This window comes from Sylvia atricapilla, chromosome 6 (genome assembly GCF_009819655.1).
Source record: "Sylvia atricapilla isolate bSylAtr1 chromosome 6, bSylAtr1.pri, whole genome shotgun sequence".
NCBI lineage: Eukaryota > Metazoa > Chordata > Aves > Passeriformes > Sylviidae > Sylvia > Sylvia atricapilla.
Window position 1 is genome coordinate 12,200,435 of NC_089145.1, and position 18,821 is coordinate 12,219,255.

Here is an 18,821-nt window from a genome sequence, read left to right on the forward strand (position 1 = left end):
TATTTTAAGATCCAGCAGGTCCACATGGCCGATTGTTTCTACACCATTACCTTGTATGCCAGCATGCTGGGCTCATTTTAGCTATAAATAAGCACATAAAATCAACAGGAGTTAATAACTTGCATTATCTAGATTTAGAATTGTTAAGTTTCCATAGCATACCCTCATTTTTACTTATATAGTTAGTTCCAACATGTTAAGAATTTTCTAAAAGATCCTACATATTAAAAATATCAACTGAAAAAAATACACATCTTAGAAATTTTTAAACACGTTTCTACATCCAACTCTTTCTCCTCTTACTGTAAAGTCATGCATTAAAAATATCAACTGAAAAAAATACACATCTTAGAAATTTTTAAACACGTTTCTACATCCAACTCTTTCTCCTCTTACTGTAAAGTCATGCATTAGGGTGATAAGCACTAGTTCTGAATACAAAAAGAGCTGAGTTAAATGATCCAGTCACCCATTACTTGATCTCATGACACTGTTTTACCTCCATTTGTTTGCCTTTGACAACTAAATACATTAGGATTATTTACAAATATTGAGGGTTGTGTTATTGAGCTGTACAGAGGCAACAAAAGCAGCAACCCCATCAGAATTACAGAAACACTTCACTCGGTGTGCAGCCCACTTATGTGGTAAATTCTGAGCTGTCTAAATAGGTACTGCTTCCAATAAACTGTGGTTCACAGAATTAAAGGGATCCACAAGGATCAAAATCCAGCTCCTGGTCCTACACAGGACATTCCCAGGAGACACACCCTGTGCCTGAGAGCGTTGTCCAAAGTCTCCTGGAACCCTGTCAGGCTGGTGCTGTGACCAATTCCCTGGGGAGCTGTTCCAGTGCCCAGCCACCCTCTGGGTGAGGAACCTTTTCCAGATATCCTCTGGCACAACTTCATGAATGAATGGCCGGCAGGGCTTTCAGCTAAGAGCAGGCTGATAAATTTCTGCAATTTTGCACAGTGTTGATCACAAATGCTAAGCAATCCTATTGTATTATCTGAGGAACAGAAGTGACTTTTAGCTATAAAAGTACACTTAAATAGGAAAGATTGTTGAGCCAAGTTGTTTGAAACTGGAACACTGCGTCTGAAGTCTTTCTGAACAACATAGAAGGCTCAGGCTGTGTGTGATGAGCAACTTGCTCATACAACAAGTAATAAAAATAAAATTAATCTAAGAAATGCAGGTGCTGTGCTTAGGTTTTAGAGGACAGACATAAACCACGTAAATTTATCATTTTAAAACCAGACAATTTCTGTCTCCTACCACAATTTATTCCTGTCTGCTTTTTAACTCAGATGAATTCCTTCTATGATTAGAATGACAAAATACTTCCACATTAATGAGCTAATTAGCTTAATTGCATAATTTTGCTGGTTTTTTAATCTCATGTGGAATCTCTAGCAGATATAATTACTAAGTCACAATTACAGGATTCTGTTACATTTCTCCTTCTTTGGAACATGTTTTGTTCTGAAGATTTGCTTACATAGGCTATCTTGTTAGACCTTTGTTGCTTTGAATGCTAAAAAAAAAATTAAACTCCAAACAATAGAGAAGACCAGAAGCCTTAAGAGCCCAGATTTTTTATTCAAGAGGTAAGATACTGTACATATTTCCACTATCAGTCAGACATCTGCTGCCTGATACTTCAGGTTGAAGGTTCCAGTTTTATTGAACTATGAAAAAAACAATAAATGACTCTATTTATACTAACTTCCTTCAAGGTCCAGGCTTATCCAGTACTTACCATAAGAAAGCATTAAAGTCTGATGAATTTCTAAATACATTAAGGTCTTTGTAGGATTTTGATGCACAAAACTAAATGGAATAATACAGCCAAGCAAAACAGTTGAGATTATATTCAAGCATGTGCTGAAACAGGCCAGACCCTGAAGAGGTATAATTCAGCAAATTTCTTTACTGGGTTATTTTATGTCTGCTGACAGTATAATACAATTTTAGCAATTTAACAGAATTCAAACGAATGTTAATTAACAAGGACCTGTCTTACTGATTTAAGGTCAAAAATGGCTATCTGAAAGACCTGGAAATGAGAGAAGTTCACTGAAAGATTCAGCTCATTTATTTCTTCCCTCTCTCTCTCCCAATAAATTATCTGATTCAGACTGATTTTGATCTTTTTCAGAATATATTTATGCATCTGATGCATTAAGTCAGACTTCTCAGAAAAATCAAACCAGCTCCCTAGTTAGATTTAATCTTTAACTCTATTAATAAGCAGAGTCCATAAAATGCCTCTATTTCAATTCAAGACAGAAATTTCAATTAGCAAGTTAAGGACCGAATTGACATTGAAATATTAGTATGTATTCTTAAGTTTAATGCTATTTCACTGAAGGTGCAGATTTTATAATAAAGCACGATTCAGCATAAAATAGACTTTTTATAGAAATGCCACATATGAAGAAAGTCACTTAACTTCTGTTTTATTATTACCCTCCAATTTCACTTATAATATAGGGTAAAAAGCTACTTGAGTAATTGGGTGAAAAAGTGAAATCTAGGAATATTTGATGAATTCCTACATTTTTGTTATTAAACCCTCCCCCAAACTATACCAGCATTCTCTAAATAAGCTAATGTAAAATAATTAGTATCATATATAATTAAACAACTCTCAAGTATCTTAAAGCCTGAACTTTAACAGCTATTCGTCGAATTTGATATAACATTATCCTTATTTTTGCTAGGATATAAACATCCAAATTCATGGTGCCTTGGAAAAAACAATTGCCAAAGACATCCAAATTTACTTAAATGTGTAATTTCTGAACAACTTCTCAATTTTTTAAAAATCTATACCTTATATATCACATAAAAATGATATTTTGGAAAGTTATGCAAATCCATGAAAAATTTCCATAAATCCAGCATGAAGTCTTAGAAAATTAATTTTATTTGAAGGAACATGCATATTATATGTGCTGATATCACATCAGCATCAATAGATTCTCTTTGTAAAACATTAGAAATCATTGGTGACATTTTCACCCTTAAAGTGAGAGCCTGGGTATGACTGAAACATATTTTAGCTGTAGAGGTGCACATCATTATGTGCTTATCTGGAGTTGCACATGTTGGTCCATTTCCAAGAGTCTGAGTTTGTTCAGATGAGGATGATCCCTTAGATTTAAAATAGCAAAGAGTAGAAGCGTCTGGATATAGTACCAAAAGCCAACATGCTACTGCCTCTTCTCATAAAAATAAAAATATGGGCCCGGCAAAGATTTTTTTCCTTGTAGTTTCTAAAGAGAGTTAGTGTTCAATAACTGGGTACGATATTTCTGGTATTCACAGATAGTTTGTCAGAGATCATCTCATGGATATTTTCCTTCACTAGAAAGGGAAAATATCATCTAACAATGGTCTTCCACAGCAACTTCATCTTTCCAGTGCTTTCCAGTGCATTGCCCTTGCTTTCTAAACTGACAAGCACTACGTCCATTAAAGACACCTCATCATACAAGAAACAACTTACTTTTCAATGCTCTTTTCCAGTGGTTTTTTGTTTGTTTGTTTGTTTTTGTTGGTTTTGGTTTTTTGTTTGTTTTTTCCCCCAGGGGACTATTTTTTGAAAAGATCAACCAGAAGATGTAATTTGTAATAACTCAGTCTTTGCTGCCACGTGTTGAAGATCGTAGTGTTGTGACTTAACTTTGAAAGTGACTGCTTTGCTTGACGTGGAATGCAACTGAATCTCTCTTCCCCACCCTTAGATGTGACAGATTAACACTTAATTGCAAGAATACTGACACCATGCTTAGTGAATACACTTGCACAAGAAGCCTCTTTCCCCAGTATATTTTTAATTCCTACAATTACAGCATTTTGCCATCTCCTTCAGGACCTTGTTCCCGTTATGTCTGGTTACCTACAAACCACCACAGCTCTTTCTCAGTCTTCTGCACATACAAACACTTTAGCAGCTGATATAGTCTGCCTTTAAGAGAGAGCAGGTAGCACATAGAAAAACAGGAGATGATCCAAGCAGCTGAAGTTGCTGGCTGCAGCACATGTTTCTACAGAGTAACCACAGTGATTGCCACCACATGAACTTAGAAAGATAAGGCACAATGCTGGTGTTTCTCCCAGCACTGAACTTTGGTCAAAACGTTTGATTTCCCTAAGTAAGCCAGACTGGCCTGGGTTTTCTGGAGGCATAATGTTTCCTTAGTTTGTTGTTTGCTTGGGTTTTTATTTTTGCTAACTGGTTATGTTGTAATAATGCCAGTTCTCTGTTTATTCAAGCATCTGATGCACAACTGATAAAAAAGTTGAGGCACACACAGACAATTACTGTCTATGTAATCCTAACTCTCTTTAAATTAATTATGGACAAATTAGTTTCTCCAACTTTAATATTCAAAGAAAAGCTAATTCAAAACCTGGTATTTGGCTATCAAATTCCTAATGGATATGAAGGAATGAAAAGTGGCAAAAGCATTACCTTATAAACTCAGAGCTTGCACACAAAGTAAATCCTCTCTTCCCACCTTTTCTTTCCTATGCTCTACACCTCACCAGTAGTCAGGTAGTAGACTATTCTTCCCTGAACAAGGCATCAATTTGCTGATTCTTTGATCATAAACGAGACTTTCTACACAAATGATCGCATATTATGATGAGAAAGCCGCAAAGGAGGATTTAGAAAGCATTGGTGTGTCTCATAATTTCCTGGAGTGTTACTCTCTGAAAGTTTCCAAATTAGGTACCAAACTGATAGTTCCTTTTCCCATGAAAAAAGAGCAGGGACTACAGTCAAGGCACGTTTACATGCAATAATAATTAGACCTGATTGTTATTAATTTGATGTTTAACATCAAATGAAGTGCTTGAAGAGAAACTTTAAAGAGGACTTTCTAGAATTTAATAAACACTTTCATGCTGATTTGAAAGAAAGCACAAAAAGGTTTTATGAAGTGAAGCACTGGGCAATTATGTCCAAAGTTATTAAACAGATGCAAATGTACACATGGTGAGAAACTGATTGGAATGGCAGCACTGCATTAAGAAGGAATAACCAAATATCTGTATTTCATGTGTCTGAAGAACAGGAGAAAAAGGTGTTTTGTGGTGAAACCAACAGGAATTTTCAACAGAGCTGGTCTCTGTGCATACCAAGATTACAGGGCACTGGCAAAAAAAGAAATAAAATTGGGCAGTAGAAACAGAAGGCAATTATTAAAACTAACAAATATTAAAATGGATGCGGTAAGATTTACGCAGGTTCTGGATGTGTGGGTCAAAAGAAAGAGGCCAAAGACAATGCTAGGATTACAGCCTTGGGTGAAAAGTCATTGGTATGTTATCAGTTCTTTCTAGTTATTCTACACTAGAACAAAGAAGAGACAAAGCAAAAATAGGTTAGTATTTTGAGATATAGAAAAAAAATCCATTTAGAAATTGCAAAATAGAAAATGAAGATATTTGTTTGTGTATGGAGGCCATAATATTCTATCATATGGCACCTTAAGTATCAACCAGTTCCAGCAGTGGCAGCAAGGTCTATCCTGTAATTTAGTGTCACTTCTCTGACACAATTCCTCAGACCTGTCCCAGCTGAACGCCTGTGCTCCTCCTCTTGCTGCTCTTCTTCTCTGGGCATGGATACAGCCTTGGCCCTCCGAGACAGGTTCTGTCCCTTCTGAGTTCCATTCTCCTCTGTTGGAGTCCAGGACATCCCCTTGGATGGCCTGGGACCTGAGGAAAGGAGTTTGAGCCCTGGACAGGGGGGTGTGGAGATGGTCGGGGGGGGCTCGGGGACCTTGGCACAGAGCCCAGGGAGACACCGGGTTTGATTTTAATCCATGGGAAAAGCTTTCAACATTGCAGAAGTAATTACAAACTTCCAGGATGTGAAAACTGTAGTTCAGCACAGTAGATGATGTAGAATTCAATAGTTTTAGAATTTTTAGAATAGAAGTAAATGGGGACAAGATGGTGGAATTTGGGGGGTACCTTATGTACTTCTCCTTCTTCCTCGTCCTCCATTTTTTGGGGCGGTGTTGGCACAAAGTAGTTAGAGTGGATTGGACCGAAGTAGAATGTCACTTCTGGTGTGGGCACTGGGCATTGGCACAAAATCGTAAATAACTAGTACGTAATTATCTGTATAAATGTTAGGGGACATCCCATCTGTGGGCAGTCGCCTCGTGTCCCAGCTGCTGTCCAGACCTCGGTTGGGAGCAGAGAAAATTTTGAGATACCAAATAATAAACAACACGAGAAACCTGAAAACAGACCTTGAGGACTCTGCTTTTTTACACGGACGCGACTCGGGGCTTTTTAGAGGGCCAAGGACTTTAAACCACCTAAAGCTCGGGTGAGGAAACCCCCCCGACATCCTCTTCTTGGAGGTCTACAGGACCTGAGGGGCCTTGAGATTCCTGTTCTGCCACAGCAGCCACATCACAGAGCTGCTTTTCATGTGCTGCTCCAGCTGCATCCTACAACTCAAGGTGCTGCTGAGTGAAAAGACCTTCCCAAAGCATGTACTTCCAACAGTCACAGATCCTCTTTGATTTCCTAGCCCCTGCCTTTTTCCTGCTCTACTTATTGACATTCATTCTTGTACCAACTCTCCATTACAGCTGGCAATTCTTCCCTGAAATTGCGCTTTATTCTTTAAGGTGAATATACAAAGAAAAAGGAAAGCAGCCCCTTGGAATGGCCAAAAAGTTGAGCAGCACTCTTGGGCAAAGCCTCTGGTCCTTCCTACAGGGAAATTGCTAATGAGGAGGCAGTGCCAGCCTTCTCAGAGCTGGGTCAAGGACATGAGAGAGCCGATACCAACAAGGATTTTAAGCTGCGTCAAGGGATGATTGGGTTGGACATTAGGAAGTGCTTTTGCCCAGTGTTAAAAACTGAAACGGGCTGCCCGGGGTGGTGGTGGAGTCCCCTATGTGGGAGGTGTCCAAGGAAAGCTTGGGCATGGTCCTCAATGCTCTGCTGGAGTTGCCATGGTGGGGATGGATCCCCACTTGGGCCCTCCAGTATCGATTCCATGACTCTGTGACATCACAGCCTCTGGGGCCAGTGCAGTGGAACTGTCCCCAGCCTGTCACTGTGCCCAGAACACCAACAGACGTTGGTGTGCACAGACAGCCAGAGCGTGTGCTGAGGTTGCAGCTCGACCTACAGCAGCAGCATGGCTGGCTACAGCTTCCAGTGGCTTCTGAGCGCCTCTGTGCTCCTGTTGCTGACCGGTCCGCTCAGCCCTTCTAGCCGTCCTGAGAAGGACACGGCCACCACGTGCCAGCTTCCTGAGAACACGGAACAGCAGGACACGGAGCAGCAGTACCTGGAGCAGCAGTACCTGGAGCAGCAGTACACGGAGCAGCAGTACCTGGAGCAGCAGTACACGGAACAGCAGGACACGGAGCAGCAGTACACAGAGCAGCAGTACACGGGCCCTGAGAAGATCTCCTTGAGAGCCGTGGTGCCCTTTTCTTTGGCAGGTGTCGTCCTGGAGCTGCTGCTGACCAGAGTTCTCAACTTGTGCCTTGGCAGAAAGCCCCGGAGATGTGGGGAAGAGGTGAGGGAAGGAAGGGAGTCAGGCAGGTGGGGTGGGGACAGAGACCAGGAGGAAACAAGGACCAAGCCGGTGGCAGGCAAGGCATGAGGGCCCCCACGGGGGAGAAAAGCGGGGCAGATCCCAAGGTCCTGGGCCTCTTGGGCAGCGCTCTGCCCAAGGCCCCTAGGCAGAGTGTTTCGGGCCCAGGGAGGGAATGAGGCCCAGGGGCTGAGCCCCAGGGAGATCAGGCCGAGCCGGGCAGAGCCCTTCTTCCCGCAGCCTCGGCCCGGGCCAGGGGTGTCCAAAGGCGTGCCAGGAGGGCTCAGTGCCGTGCTCTCTCTCTTGCAGAAGGAGTGCCAGAGCCCGCCGGTCCCCGCAGAGCCGTGCTGCTGCCGGGAGCTGCTGGCGGCGCTGGGGCACAGCCGTGCCCTGCCGCGGCCATCGCCGCGCCTCCGCGCCCTGCGGAGGCCCCGGAGGACGACACCAGCCGCGGGCGGCCTGTGGAGGAGGAGGAGGCTGCGCTTCTCCCCTCAGCTCCAGCCGGCCGGCTCCAGCCGGCCTCTCAGAGCAGTCGAGGGGATGTGTGGCACATGCCCAGCCCCGCCACTGTAAACATCCCCCAGCGCAGATTTTAGTGAAGACCCCCTTTGCTAGCCATAGCTTCCCATCGCTTAGGAGTAGCTTCCCAACAATCTTTCCCCCTTCTTCTTTTCCCCTGGAAGATAAAGTTTTCCTTAGTGTTCCAGTTCTAAGAAGTAGACAGTTTTTTAGGTATAAGGTTCCCCCTATAAGGTACTCCTCTCACTGCCTCCTTTTAGATTTTTTGAGTAGTCTGTTTGGATAAAGTTCAGCTTTTCTACACTATTCTGTGTAGAAAAGTTAAGATCAAGTTTTTCTTAGTGTTCCAGTTCGAAGAAGTAGACACTTTTTTAGGTATAAGGTTCCCCCTATAAGGTACTCCTCTCACTGCCTCCTTTTAGATTTTTTGAGTAGTCTGTTTGGATAAAGTTCAGCTTTTCTACACTATGCTGTGTAGAAAAGTTAAGATCAAGTTTTTCTTAGTGTTCCAGTTCTAAGAAGTAGACACTTTTTTAGGTATAAGGCTCTCCCCATAAGGTACTCCTCTCACTGCCTCCTTTTAGATTTTTTGAGTAGTCTGTTTGGATAAAGTTCAGCTTTTCTACACTCTGCTGTGTTATTTTCTTTATTCCTTTATTAAAATAAAAGTCCTTCATTGGAAGGAGTATCTTGCTGTTTTCTGAGGAATGCCAACTTTGATGGCGTACCCATTCCTACTAGCCCAAGAGGACAAAAGACTACAAATCAGCTTTACAATTTCAAAACCTCCTCCTTCAAATCTTACACATCAGTTTTATTATTGGCAACATTCTAAAGTGATACCAAAGCAAAAAACCAGGAGGAAGATAATCAGCAGTCAACATCACCTGCGAAACTACATTTTAAACTTAGTTTAAGGTCTCTAGGTGCAAGTTTGAGACTGTAAATGGGAACATTCACACAAAGGCACTACCCATTGGTAGTTCTGGCCTTTCCAATGAGTTTCCTTTTCATTTTTTCTTTCACCAAATGAAGGAAAAATCAAACAAAAGTGACTTTTTAGGCAGAGAAAAGACATGGTCAGGTTTTAAGAAAGCATTTTATTCTGCCTGTATATTAACCTCTTGGGGAAAATGTGAGCTTTCAGCAACATATCACTGTGCTGTTGCAGTTGTTCTACCACTGGGATGAGTAACAGGCAGGGCTGTAAAACTCCTGTAGTTCATCCTGTGCAGGGGTCATTGACCACTCATCACTGTAGGGACTACTGGGATGAATGACAGGGGAAAACGTGGAGGTAGCTGGATAAATAAGGACTTGAAATTTCCTTAGCCAGAAAACAAAACAAAACAAAACAAAACACAGAACAAACAAACAAAACTCAAAGCTATAAAATAGTTATCTTCTGAATTAGGAGAATTCAAATTAACTGTTTTATGACTGCTTTTGGTTCCTATTCCTATGTTAAATATTATAATTTCTATCTGAAATATTTGTCATTATTATGCTTTTCAGAAGTGAATTACGAAGTAATGTATCTGATCATCCCAATGTCTGATTTTAAGTGTTTGCAAGTTGAATCACTTAGGAAACAAAAGAAACCCCACATGTCTCAGGATCAATAAAATGTAACCAACAAAACCTGACAAAGTATATTAAATTGTCAATAAAGTCAATAAATATTTTCCACTGTAGAGATAGATACCACCAGTTTATCAATTTTGCCAGTATAGATTTAGTGAAGAAAAAATAAGTCTTTAGAGCCAAATCAGTTATGAGGTGTTCTGTTCTACTGCTAGTATCCTCTGGGTATAAACACTGTATTCTTCGTACTCTCATCCATGAAGAATTCCACTTTGACTGAAAATGAAAATTCCCTATTAAAACACAGTGATGGCAGTAGGGTCAGTCTTTGCAAAGAAAATCTAAGATTTCACAGTGTATTCCTGATCAGGTCTCCAGGGCTGAGTATACATGGTTATTGTTGTGGCTTGGCCCTTGCTGGCAGCTAAACTTCCACTCAGACATTGGCTCATTCCCTCTGCTCAGGAGGAAAGGGAGAAAATAAGAAAAGCAGGAATAAGAAAGCTGCCTTAGCATAAAGACAGGGAGGTCACTTGGAAAATCTTATTTATCACCACTTAAAATGACTATTTAATTATATTAGTATTTGTTATTATTAGATAGTCAGAGACAGCCAACCTGACTCAAATCACTAAGCCACCCATCTTGTTTTGGCAGCGAAACTGGAAGATGACAAAAAAAATATGACATTCCCCTGACATAAATATCTTCACTCCAATTTTAATAAAGCAGTATGTTTTTCCTGTATTTGTTTAAGAAATAGCTAATGGAAAGATATTTCTTTATTCTAAAAATTATTCTGTTACCAGGAGCAATTTAGTTAATGCTCTTCTAATTTACAATAGACACTAAAGTACTCAAACCAAATTTTCTTTACACTGAAATTCTTCAATATTTGATTGGAAACTCCTCAAGACAGGGTCCTGTAAAGTGGTAGGAAGAGTATTGTTAAGCAAGAGACATTACTAAAGACCAACTATATTCCCATTACATTTCTTCAGCACACATATCACTGGAATTAAAGCTAACAAATTAATGATAAATGATCTGAGAAAAGATGGGAAGGTTGTAAAGTACGCAAAGTTACTGAGAGTAAAGATAGAACTGACTGAGGGAATGGGCTTACAGCCTCACAATGCTGAGTTCATGAGCAGGTAAAATTTACTGTAGATAACTGTAATGTAAACACAGAAAAAAATTCTAATCTTACCTATAAAATTATCTAGTGGATGTAGATGTTAACAATCAGAACACAGAGCCTGGGATCCATATACTTAACACTGTGAAAACAGTGTTCAGTGTTCAACAGCACCACTTTCATCAATGCTTAGTTTATCTGCTGTCTCCCTTCCCCAGCAAAGCAAAACAAATGAGAGACAGGAACTACAAGGAAAGAAACCTCCTTTTCTTGCTTCTGTCTTGAAAACTGGGTGTAACTCCTGGTCTTCTCTCCTCCAAAAGCATATAGTGGTGCTCAAAAAAAGTAAAAACCAGTAACATGAAAAGAATCTGAAAAAAATATGCCCAAAGTCATCAGCTTAGAAAATAAATGCAAGACTGAGGAAAGATATAAAATCATGAATTGAAGAGACAAGGTGACTAGAAAGAAACTGTCCATTGTCTCTATCAAAAGGAGAATAATATAAATTAAAACAGATAGGAAACTTTAAAAAAACCACCATATTTCACACTTGTGTAGTCAAGTTGCATTGAGTAAGGACCTTGTACTACTCTGCAGATGCTAAAAACCTATGTGGACTTTAAAAAAAAAAAGACTGGGCAGATTTGTGCATCTACTGGGAACTGTCAAGAATAAGACATCACTTCTGATTCAGAAAGCACTGAAGCCACAGATGGTTGCATCCATGGTATTTAGGGATCCTGTGATGTCCTATCTCTCTGGTCCTCCTTAGGCACTTCCTAGTCTCCACTGCTACAAATATACCCAAATGTGTTTTAATGAAAATTACGCCAGCAAATTACTTCTGGAATGCATTTATTTATAGCTGAATTCAAGGGAATAATAATAATAACAATAATAATATGGATAAAAGCAAAATATTTCTCAGCCTTAGAAGCATTTACAAGTATACTTGATTATGGTCCAATTGATATCACTAACATACGAATACTAGAAAATGTAAGAGTATAATCCCAAAGGAACTACACATTTTCCTTTTTCAAAGCTTTTTAGAAGCAATAGGATGACACAGAATCTTTGTTAAGTGTACCAAGGCAGGAGAGAATATTTTTCCTTTCTTTTGGGAAAAGAGTGTAGGGGTATTTCTAACAAAGGAAGATGTACTATGGTATTAAAATTCCACCATATTGATCTACCTTTGAGAAAAACAAAACCAACGCAAAACAACATTATTTATTTCCCTCCTGTGTGCAGGAGTTAGTGTATTTGCCATTGCACACTGCATTTTCTGTCAGGAATCACGCTTGAGGGTTTCTGTTCGTGGCCAACCTTCAGGCCCGTGTCCTGCAGCAGCACTTCCTGCCACCCCACAGCTTCCACAAAGCAGCTGCTGCTCGGGGGCTGCTCCAAGGGAGGGAATCACAAGCAGTGGCACCAAATAATTTCAATAAATTATTGCTTGTTTCAATAAAAGAAGCAAAAAAAGTGCAAGCACTGACTTACCTGAACTGATTTTTAAACCGGTGTACGTAAAGTGGTACAAATTTTATGTGGAAACACGGCTCAAAGGACCTTTGTTCTAAGTAACAAGGTAAACATGCACAATTACAATACATTTCAGAAGCGCTTAGCCGTTACTTTCCCAGAAACAAACAAAGAGAATGAATGAGCAAAGGCATTACTCAAAATCCCATTAGCTGCCCATTTTCCCTTACAGCAGTCTAAACGCTTCCAACGGTCTGTTCCAAAATTCTTATTTTGATCCATTCCAAAGGTATTAGCTGTGCAAATAAACCTGGTAGTGCAATACGGTCTAGTCGTTAACTCAGTTAACGAGGGCGGGGGAAAAAAAAAAAAAAAAAAAGTACACAATTACTCTAATCCATACTTACGTCTCGGGTGCTAGAAAAATTTAAATTGAATTAAAAAGAGAAAGTGATGCTCCTCAGAAGGGAAAACACTTCGATACTTTGCGCATGCTTTACAGCCCGCACGAACAACTTTTCCGCGGCATCTCGAAGCTAAATGACAAGATAAAGCTCCGCCAGCTCATCGCTTCCCCACGAGTCCCTTGCTGCGGCCGCGGCGCCTGGCGGGGGCCGGCCCCGGCCCCTCACGCTGCCCCGGCTGGGCAGACACCGACATTGAGATTTATATTTTAAAACCGATGGCGGGAAGCGCGGCTCCCGGGCCGGGCAGGAGGGCGGGGAGGCGGGCGGCAGGAAGGGGGGCGGGCGGCGCTCCCCGCCTCGCTCCCACCCCCGCCGGGCCCGCCGCTGCCGCCGCTGGGCGCTGGGAGGCGGCAGCGAGCGCCCGCCGCCGGAGCCGTTTGGGGAACGCGAGCGGGCGAGCCAGACTTTTACCTTTTCTCTCTTTTTTTTTTTTTCCCCCCCGTCCTCGCCCACCATGCCGCGGACGCCGCTGCCCGCGGGGGACGAGCGGCGGCTCAGCCCGGCGCCCTTCTCTTGAGGGGATGCGGGAGGCGCGGCCGGGACACAGCTAGCGCGACCCGCGCCTCTCCGCCGTCCTCCCCCTGCCGCGTCCCCGACCACCATGAGGGAAGAGCGAGAAGCTGCGGCGGCGGCCGCCTCCCCCGCCGGGGCCGGCAGAGCCCCGCAGCCCTGCCCGCAGCCGGACGGCGGCGGGGCGGCCGCCCCCGCGGCGCTGCCCGGCAGCGCGGAGAGCCTGCGGAACGGATACGTGAAGAGCTGCGCGACCCCGCTGCGGCAGGACCCCCCGAGGAGCTTCCTCTCCTTGCTGCTCTTCCCCACCGCCTCCTCCTCCTGCGTTCGGCTCGCCCTGGGCGTCCTGGCCGCCGCTGTCCTCTCGCTCCTGGCCTTTCCCGGCCGGGGCAGCGCCCGGGAGCAGCAGGACGGGAGCAGCTGGCGGAGCCCGCGGCCGCTGCACGCCTTGCTGTGCCTGACCCGCTGCCTCAGCCCCCTCTTCAGCATCGCCTGTGCCTTCTTCTTCCTCACCTGCTACCTGGTGGGCGGCCGGCGCGGGGAGCACGGCGGCGGCGCGACCCGCTGGTGGCTGCTGGCGCTGCCCCTCTGCTGCTTCTCGGGGGACTTCGTGGCGCTGCAGTGGCTGCTGCCCGCGGAGGGGCGCGAAGAGGAGCCGCAGATGTTCCTAGGAAGGCTCTTGACCGTGCTGGCGTCGGTGGCAGCGCTGACCCTGCCGCAGAGCTCCCTGAAGTTGCGCCGGAGCCTCCTCGTCTCGGTGTTGTGCAGCCTGGTGTGGCTAGTGTCGCTGAGCAGCCTCCAGGCGCTGCCCCCAGCGCTCGGCCCGCTGCTGGCCGGCGCGGTCGGGGTGGCAGGCTGCCTCCTGGCACTCTGTGGCGGGGAGCACGGCATCTTCTCGGCGCAGAGCCGAGGAGCGCACCACCAGCATCACCGCCACCCACGGCTCCCCAGCGTGGAGGAAAAAGTGCCTGTGATCAGACCCAGGAGGAGATCTAGCTGCGTGTCCCTAGGGGAAACTTCGGTCAGCTACTACGGCAGCTGCAAAATGTTTAGGAGACCCTCGTTGCCTTGCATTTCCAGAGAGCAGGTAGGTTTCTCCGAAACTTGAAGGAGAAACTTTCGGAGGAATGAGCGCCACTTCATAGCTTTTCCTGGCTGCTGTGTGTGTCTGTGCTGGATGTCTGCTCGCTAACAAACTCCTGCTAGAGGAATGGAGGCGAATGTTAGTCCCTTAGCGGGTTTCTCAGCTCGCTTCTGCAGAGTCGATATAACCCTTTATTTCTGCGTGGGTGCTAAATCATAATAATGTATTTGCTGTAGGACAGAAGGCTCGCTCGCTTTTTATGCAATCTCAATTATTAAACAGCAGTTCTTATTGATTAGAGCAAAACCTCAAACCAGTCAGCTTCGGCTATCAGTTACCTTGTTATTTTGTTTGTTTTCCGAAGCCCCCCGCCTCCTCCGCGTCTGGCAGCCTTTCCGAGAGAAAGAAACCACAGCTTTCTAAAGCTGCTCGGCACTTCTGGTTCTTCCCGCTTTCTATCGACAAAACCATTGCCAAGTGCTAAAGAAATACCGGGTTTTGAGGGTTATTATTTATCGAATGTTGGCGTCGTTTGAGAGGCAGCCGTCCCTCTGCCCTGCAGATGACTGTCGTTTGTTCCTCTCTCCCCCTCTCTCTCACTCCCTCCTCCTCTCTCCACCTAAGTTAACGTTAGCTTGGGGGTTGATGGGTTTTAAGAAACTTCTTTTTACTGAAGAGAGAGCTGTTCAGTAGGGGCTGGAGGGATGCCCGAAACGCTCAGTTTTCTTGAATGGAACTCTGTTGGTTTCTACCTCCCGGAAAACTTTTCAATGAGTCTTGTTTTTTGTAGCGTAAACCCCCGTGCGTGTGGGGGAGTTTGTTTTTATTTGGGCACTTGCACGTCAACTGCAGGAACATCGAGTTGTGTTGGAACTGGCCCGAGGCTGCTGCGAGTGGATTATCAGCCCGTTGTAGGAGGGAGAATGAGGGGAGTGTATTTAATAAAAGTGCAAGTGAGTAGTTTCTGCGAAGTGATTGTCGCTGCAGAACCCCCCCCGTCTGTTACTGTCGTGGCTGAAACTCATCGGTGCCAAATGAAATTTTCCAATTTTCCCTTGACATTTATGCTATAATGCAGGTCTTGTGATTGACTGTGAATTAGGTCTGAGGAAATACGAAGTGAGTCTGAAACGGTGGAGTAGTTTTCGAGCGTTTCCCCCCCCCTGAGTTTGCACAACAGAATTAATAGAGTAATTGTTTACAGTGATTAATGCATTAATTGTTCCCGCATAAAAGGTTAAAATGCAAGTATGCTGTGACAGTCTTCAGAAGTAACTCATTCAGTAAGTTGCAGATTATCTAATGCATACAATGAAAGAAACATTAAAATATTTTACTAGCAGTTAAGATATGTAGGGACTAATATATAATAATTTACTTTCTCTGTTCCCTTCTGGATAGTAAATGCTCTCTTTTGCTGTCACGTTTGTCTGTAGCACAGAAATCTCAGAAAATGTGATTTCATTAACCTTTCTAGATGATAGAAGATATTTGTTCATGTGCGAGTTACTAAAAGCTCCCTTTGACGTTCGGCTCACTTCTTAAAGGCACGTGCATATTTCAAGTCAGGGCTTTCATTATTCTTCAAGTAACATCATAAATGTCAGCTATAACTAAATACGTAGTATTTATTGGCAATGCTTAAATCATACGTGTTCATAATAGAATGTTACTTTTTGGTAGGCTTCCAGAATCTGATGTCTTTGTTATCGCTAGATGTGAACAACAAAGAGATACAAAGTTCTTCGTTTTCCTGATAATCTATTATGCTTCACAATAAACACTCGTGCTTGGTTAAGCACAGTTTAAATGAGATTCACAGATACGTGTTCTCTGCTGTATTTTATATGCAATTTTACAAGGATACCACAGGTTGAATCCTCTGATCTCCTATCTGACTTGGAGAGAGATCAGACATTGCAGAGCTGATAAAACATCAATTGTTTGAGCAGGGGTAGGGAGAAGTAAACCCGTAATGTGTGACTTTATTTGAATAAACAGTGCAAGGTTTTTATATTGCTTCCTTGAAACTGAAGGAATGTGTGTACTTAATGCTTTTCAGAGAGCATCTATTGTGTGGCTTTTAAGGGCTGATTACATGTTTTTCAAATCTTTATATAGCAGTACAGTGGTTCTTTTCCAATATTAATATTTCAAGGAGTTTAATGAACGTTGTTAGGAACTTCTTGTCCACCACGACAGAAACACTTTGATGAATGAGAGATAAGTTATTGTGATTCTATCAGATGTGTTTTGTGTGATTGTCACATACCTGTTATACGTAGAAGAAGTTTATGTCAAATATAGATTAACAGGTCACTAGGATACCCCAAGGATCATCTGGTCCTACCTTTTCTTGGCAAAATCACTGTCTAGACAAGTTGGCCCAGTACCCTGTCCAGCTAAATCTTAAACTTATTCCGATGTTGGGGAATCCATTACTTCTCTGGGGAGATTATTCCAGTGGCTGATTGTTCTCATTATTAAAAAAAAATTAGAAAATCTCATTTTGTGTAGGTTTTAGTTATTATTTGATGAAAATAGAGAACGTTAGTATTGACCTTAAATTTTCAGTAGCATGTTGAAGTTATGTATGCTCTCTGTCTACTTAAGTATACAAGAAAATAATTATATTTATTTGATTTTTTTTTCAGCCAACAATTTCATTGGGTGTGTATGTGGGGGGGTGAGAACAGGATGGAATACTAACACATGAGGGAATGTGCAACCAGCAGCACATGCACACAGAAATCGGATGGAACTATAATTTTTTTTCTAGGGTACAAGTGGAAAGAGGCCCTGTAAGCATGATCCTGTAGAAGCTTGCAAATTTGAGTAATCCTCCTGACAAATAGTTAGATATTGCTTTCTGGACTTCAACAGGTGTGGGGACTATAAGGCTGGAAAGTTGATATAATTAGATTATTCTTATCATTTTTATTAGTATCTCTATCTACTTTAGCCATCAAAGTAGCTAAATTCATGCCGTGTGTGTCTCTTCTGCAGTACATATATCTGGCAACATAGTTTGAGGTGGGAAGGAAGAAACTTGAATAGATTATGTCTTTATGTTTTATGGAAGTATACTTAAATGCCAATATCAAAATATAAATACACAGAGAAGGAAACAATATGGCTAAAATTATAGCTAAAAATTTTGTGAAGGCAGGGCCTTTTCTGAACTCCACTATATTAACACTTCTGCCAATTGAAATTGATACAGTTTTAGCAGTTAACAGGCTGTTTGTATTCTTACTTCAGTATTCATCTCGGACCTAGAGAGGAATTGGTGTAAGGCTGCAGTATTGATTGGTATTGAAAATTTTGTGTAAGTCGTATTTTGACTGCATGTATCAATTGAATGCTAATCTGTTACCTCTGCCTATTATTACTGATATCAAAGGGTTTATCTTTATCGACTGTTGCACATTTAGCACTTAATTTTATAATTTTTTTGTCTGAAAACTGAATCAGGGAATCTAAAAGGGGCTTGTCAGTGTTGCAGACCTTGTAAACACTATGTCCTGAAAAATATGATAGTAAGACTTTTTTTTTCTTTAACTTCATGGTGGACATGTATATGAGAGCAAACAACTGTGTGTAGGAAATCTTACATAGGAGCTTCTCAGAATCCAGAAAGAATATTCATATTTTTCCTTGAGTAAAGAATAGGCCTTCCTAATTAAATACACATGGTACGTGTCCAAAACAGTCTGCAAACAGAGCTGACACACACTTTTTCTGGTTATCTGACTAGGTTCAAACACGTAGGAAAGCTGGGATATTTCATGGACAAGGACTGCTTTCATGTTGCACTCTGTTAATTATAGAAAGAATTGCCTTGTCGTTAGGGTTGGATTGACCACCACCTCTCCTCAGTTTCTGCTCCAAGCTATCTCGTACTTTTGATTACCTTAGAAAAATCAGGACTTGATTTCAGGAGTCCGAAATATTTGTGTAACTTGAAATTGATGCAGTTCCTTATTTGCTCATGAAATTTACATCTGTGTCTGTTACCTATTTGTGAAACAAATTACACTTTGTCCTTAAGCTTTCTGGGTATAAACTTCCTAGTGCAGAAGCCGTCTGTTAATGTGTATTTTAGAGTGTTCTTAAAATTGTTACACTCAGATACTGTTTGCAGCCCAGAAACAGGTGAACCTTTACCTGTTGAGTGCAGCCGGTAACAAAATATAGTTCTCTTTGCTGTGTGTTTGACAAAGCAGCTCTTTGCTATTTGAAGTTTTCCCCCCCTCATGATTGTGTTGACTGTTACCACAGCTGTACCTGCATGGCAAGATGTGTTTCTGTTGTCCACGGAATCTTCCTGTCTCTGGGGTTTGTCTTATGGGGAAAAAAAATCAAGGTAGCAGTGTGTGTTGAGCTGTGAATGGAATCAATTCCGATGGGATGCAGCTGAGAGTGAGGAATGTGCAAAGA

The 18,821-nt window shown here is 42.5% G+C and overlaps 1 protein-coding gene and 2 long non-coding RNA genes across 3 annotated transcripts in view; 1 reads left to right on the forward strand and 2 right to left on the reverse strand.

Moving 5' to 3' along the window:
* Nucleotides 1–1,745: 1,745 nt before the first annotated feature.
* LOC136362363 (uncharacterized) lies at nucleotides 1,746–7,254 on the reverse strand. Its single transcript, XR_010743783.1, has 2 exons — nucleotides 6,381–7,254; nucleotides 1,746–5,695 (listed from the first exon to the last, which is right to left on the reverse strand). It is a non-coding gene; the product is annotated as an uncharacterized lncRNA (long non-coding RNA).
* A 4,419-nt stretch (nucleotides 7,255–11,673) lies between these two features.
* Nucleotides 11,674–13,915, reverse strand: LOC136362369 (uncharacterized). Its single transcript, XR_010743784.1, has 2 exons — nucleotides 13,811–13,915; nucleotides 11,674–12,659 (listed from the first exon to the last, which is right to left on the reverse strand). It is a non-coding gene; the product is annotated as an uncharacterized lncRNA (long non-coding RNA).
* The window catches only part of PDE3B (phosphodiesterase 3B), an 83,489-nt gene continuing 77,726 nt past the window's right edge, over nucleotides 13,059–18,821 (forward strand). The window contains exon 1 of the mRNA XM_066320813.1: nucleotides 13,059–14,384. Coding sequence (XP_066176910.1) covers nucleotides 13,389–14,384 — 996 coding nt within the window. The 5' untranslated portion in view covers nucleotides 13,059–13,388. The remainder of the gene's footprint in view (nucleotides 14,385–18,821) is intronic.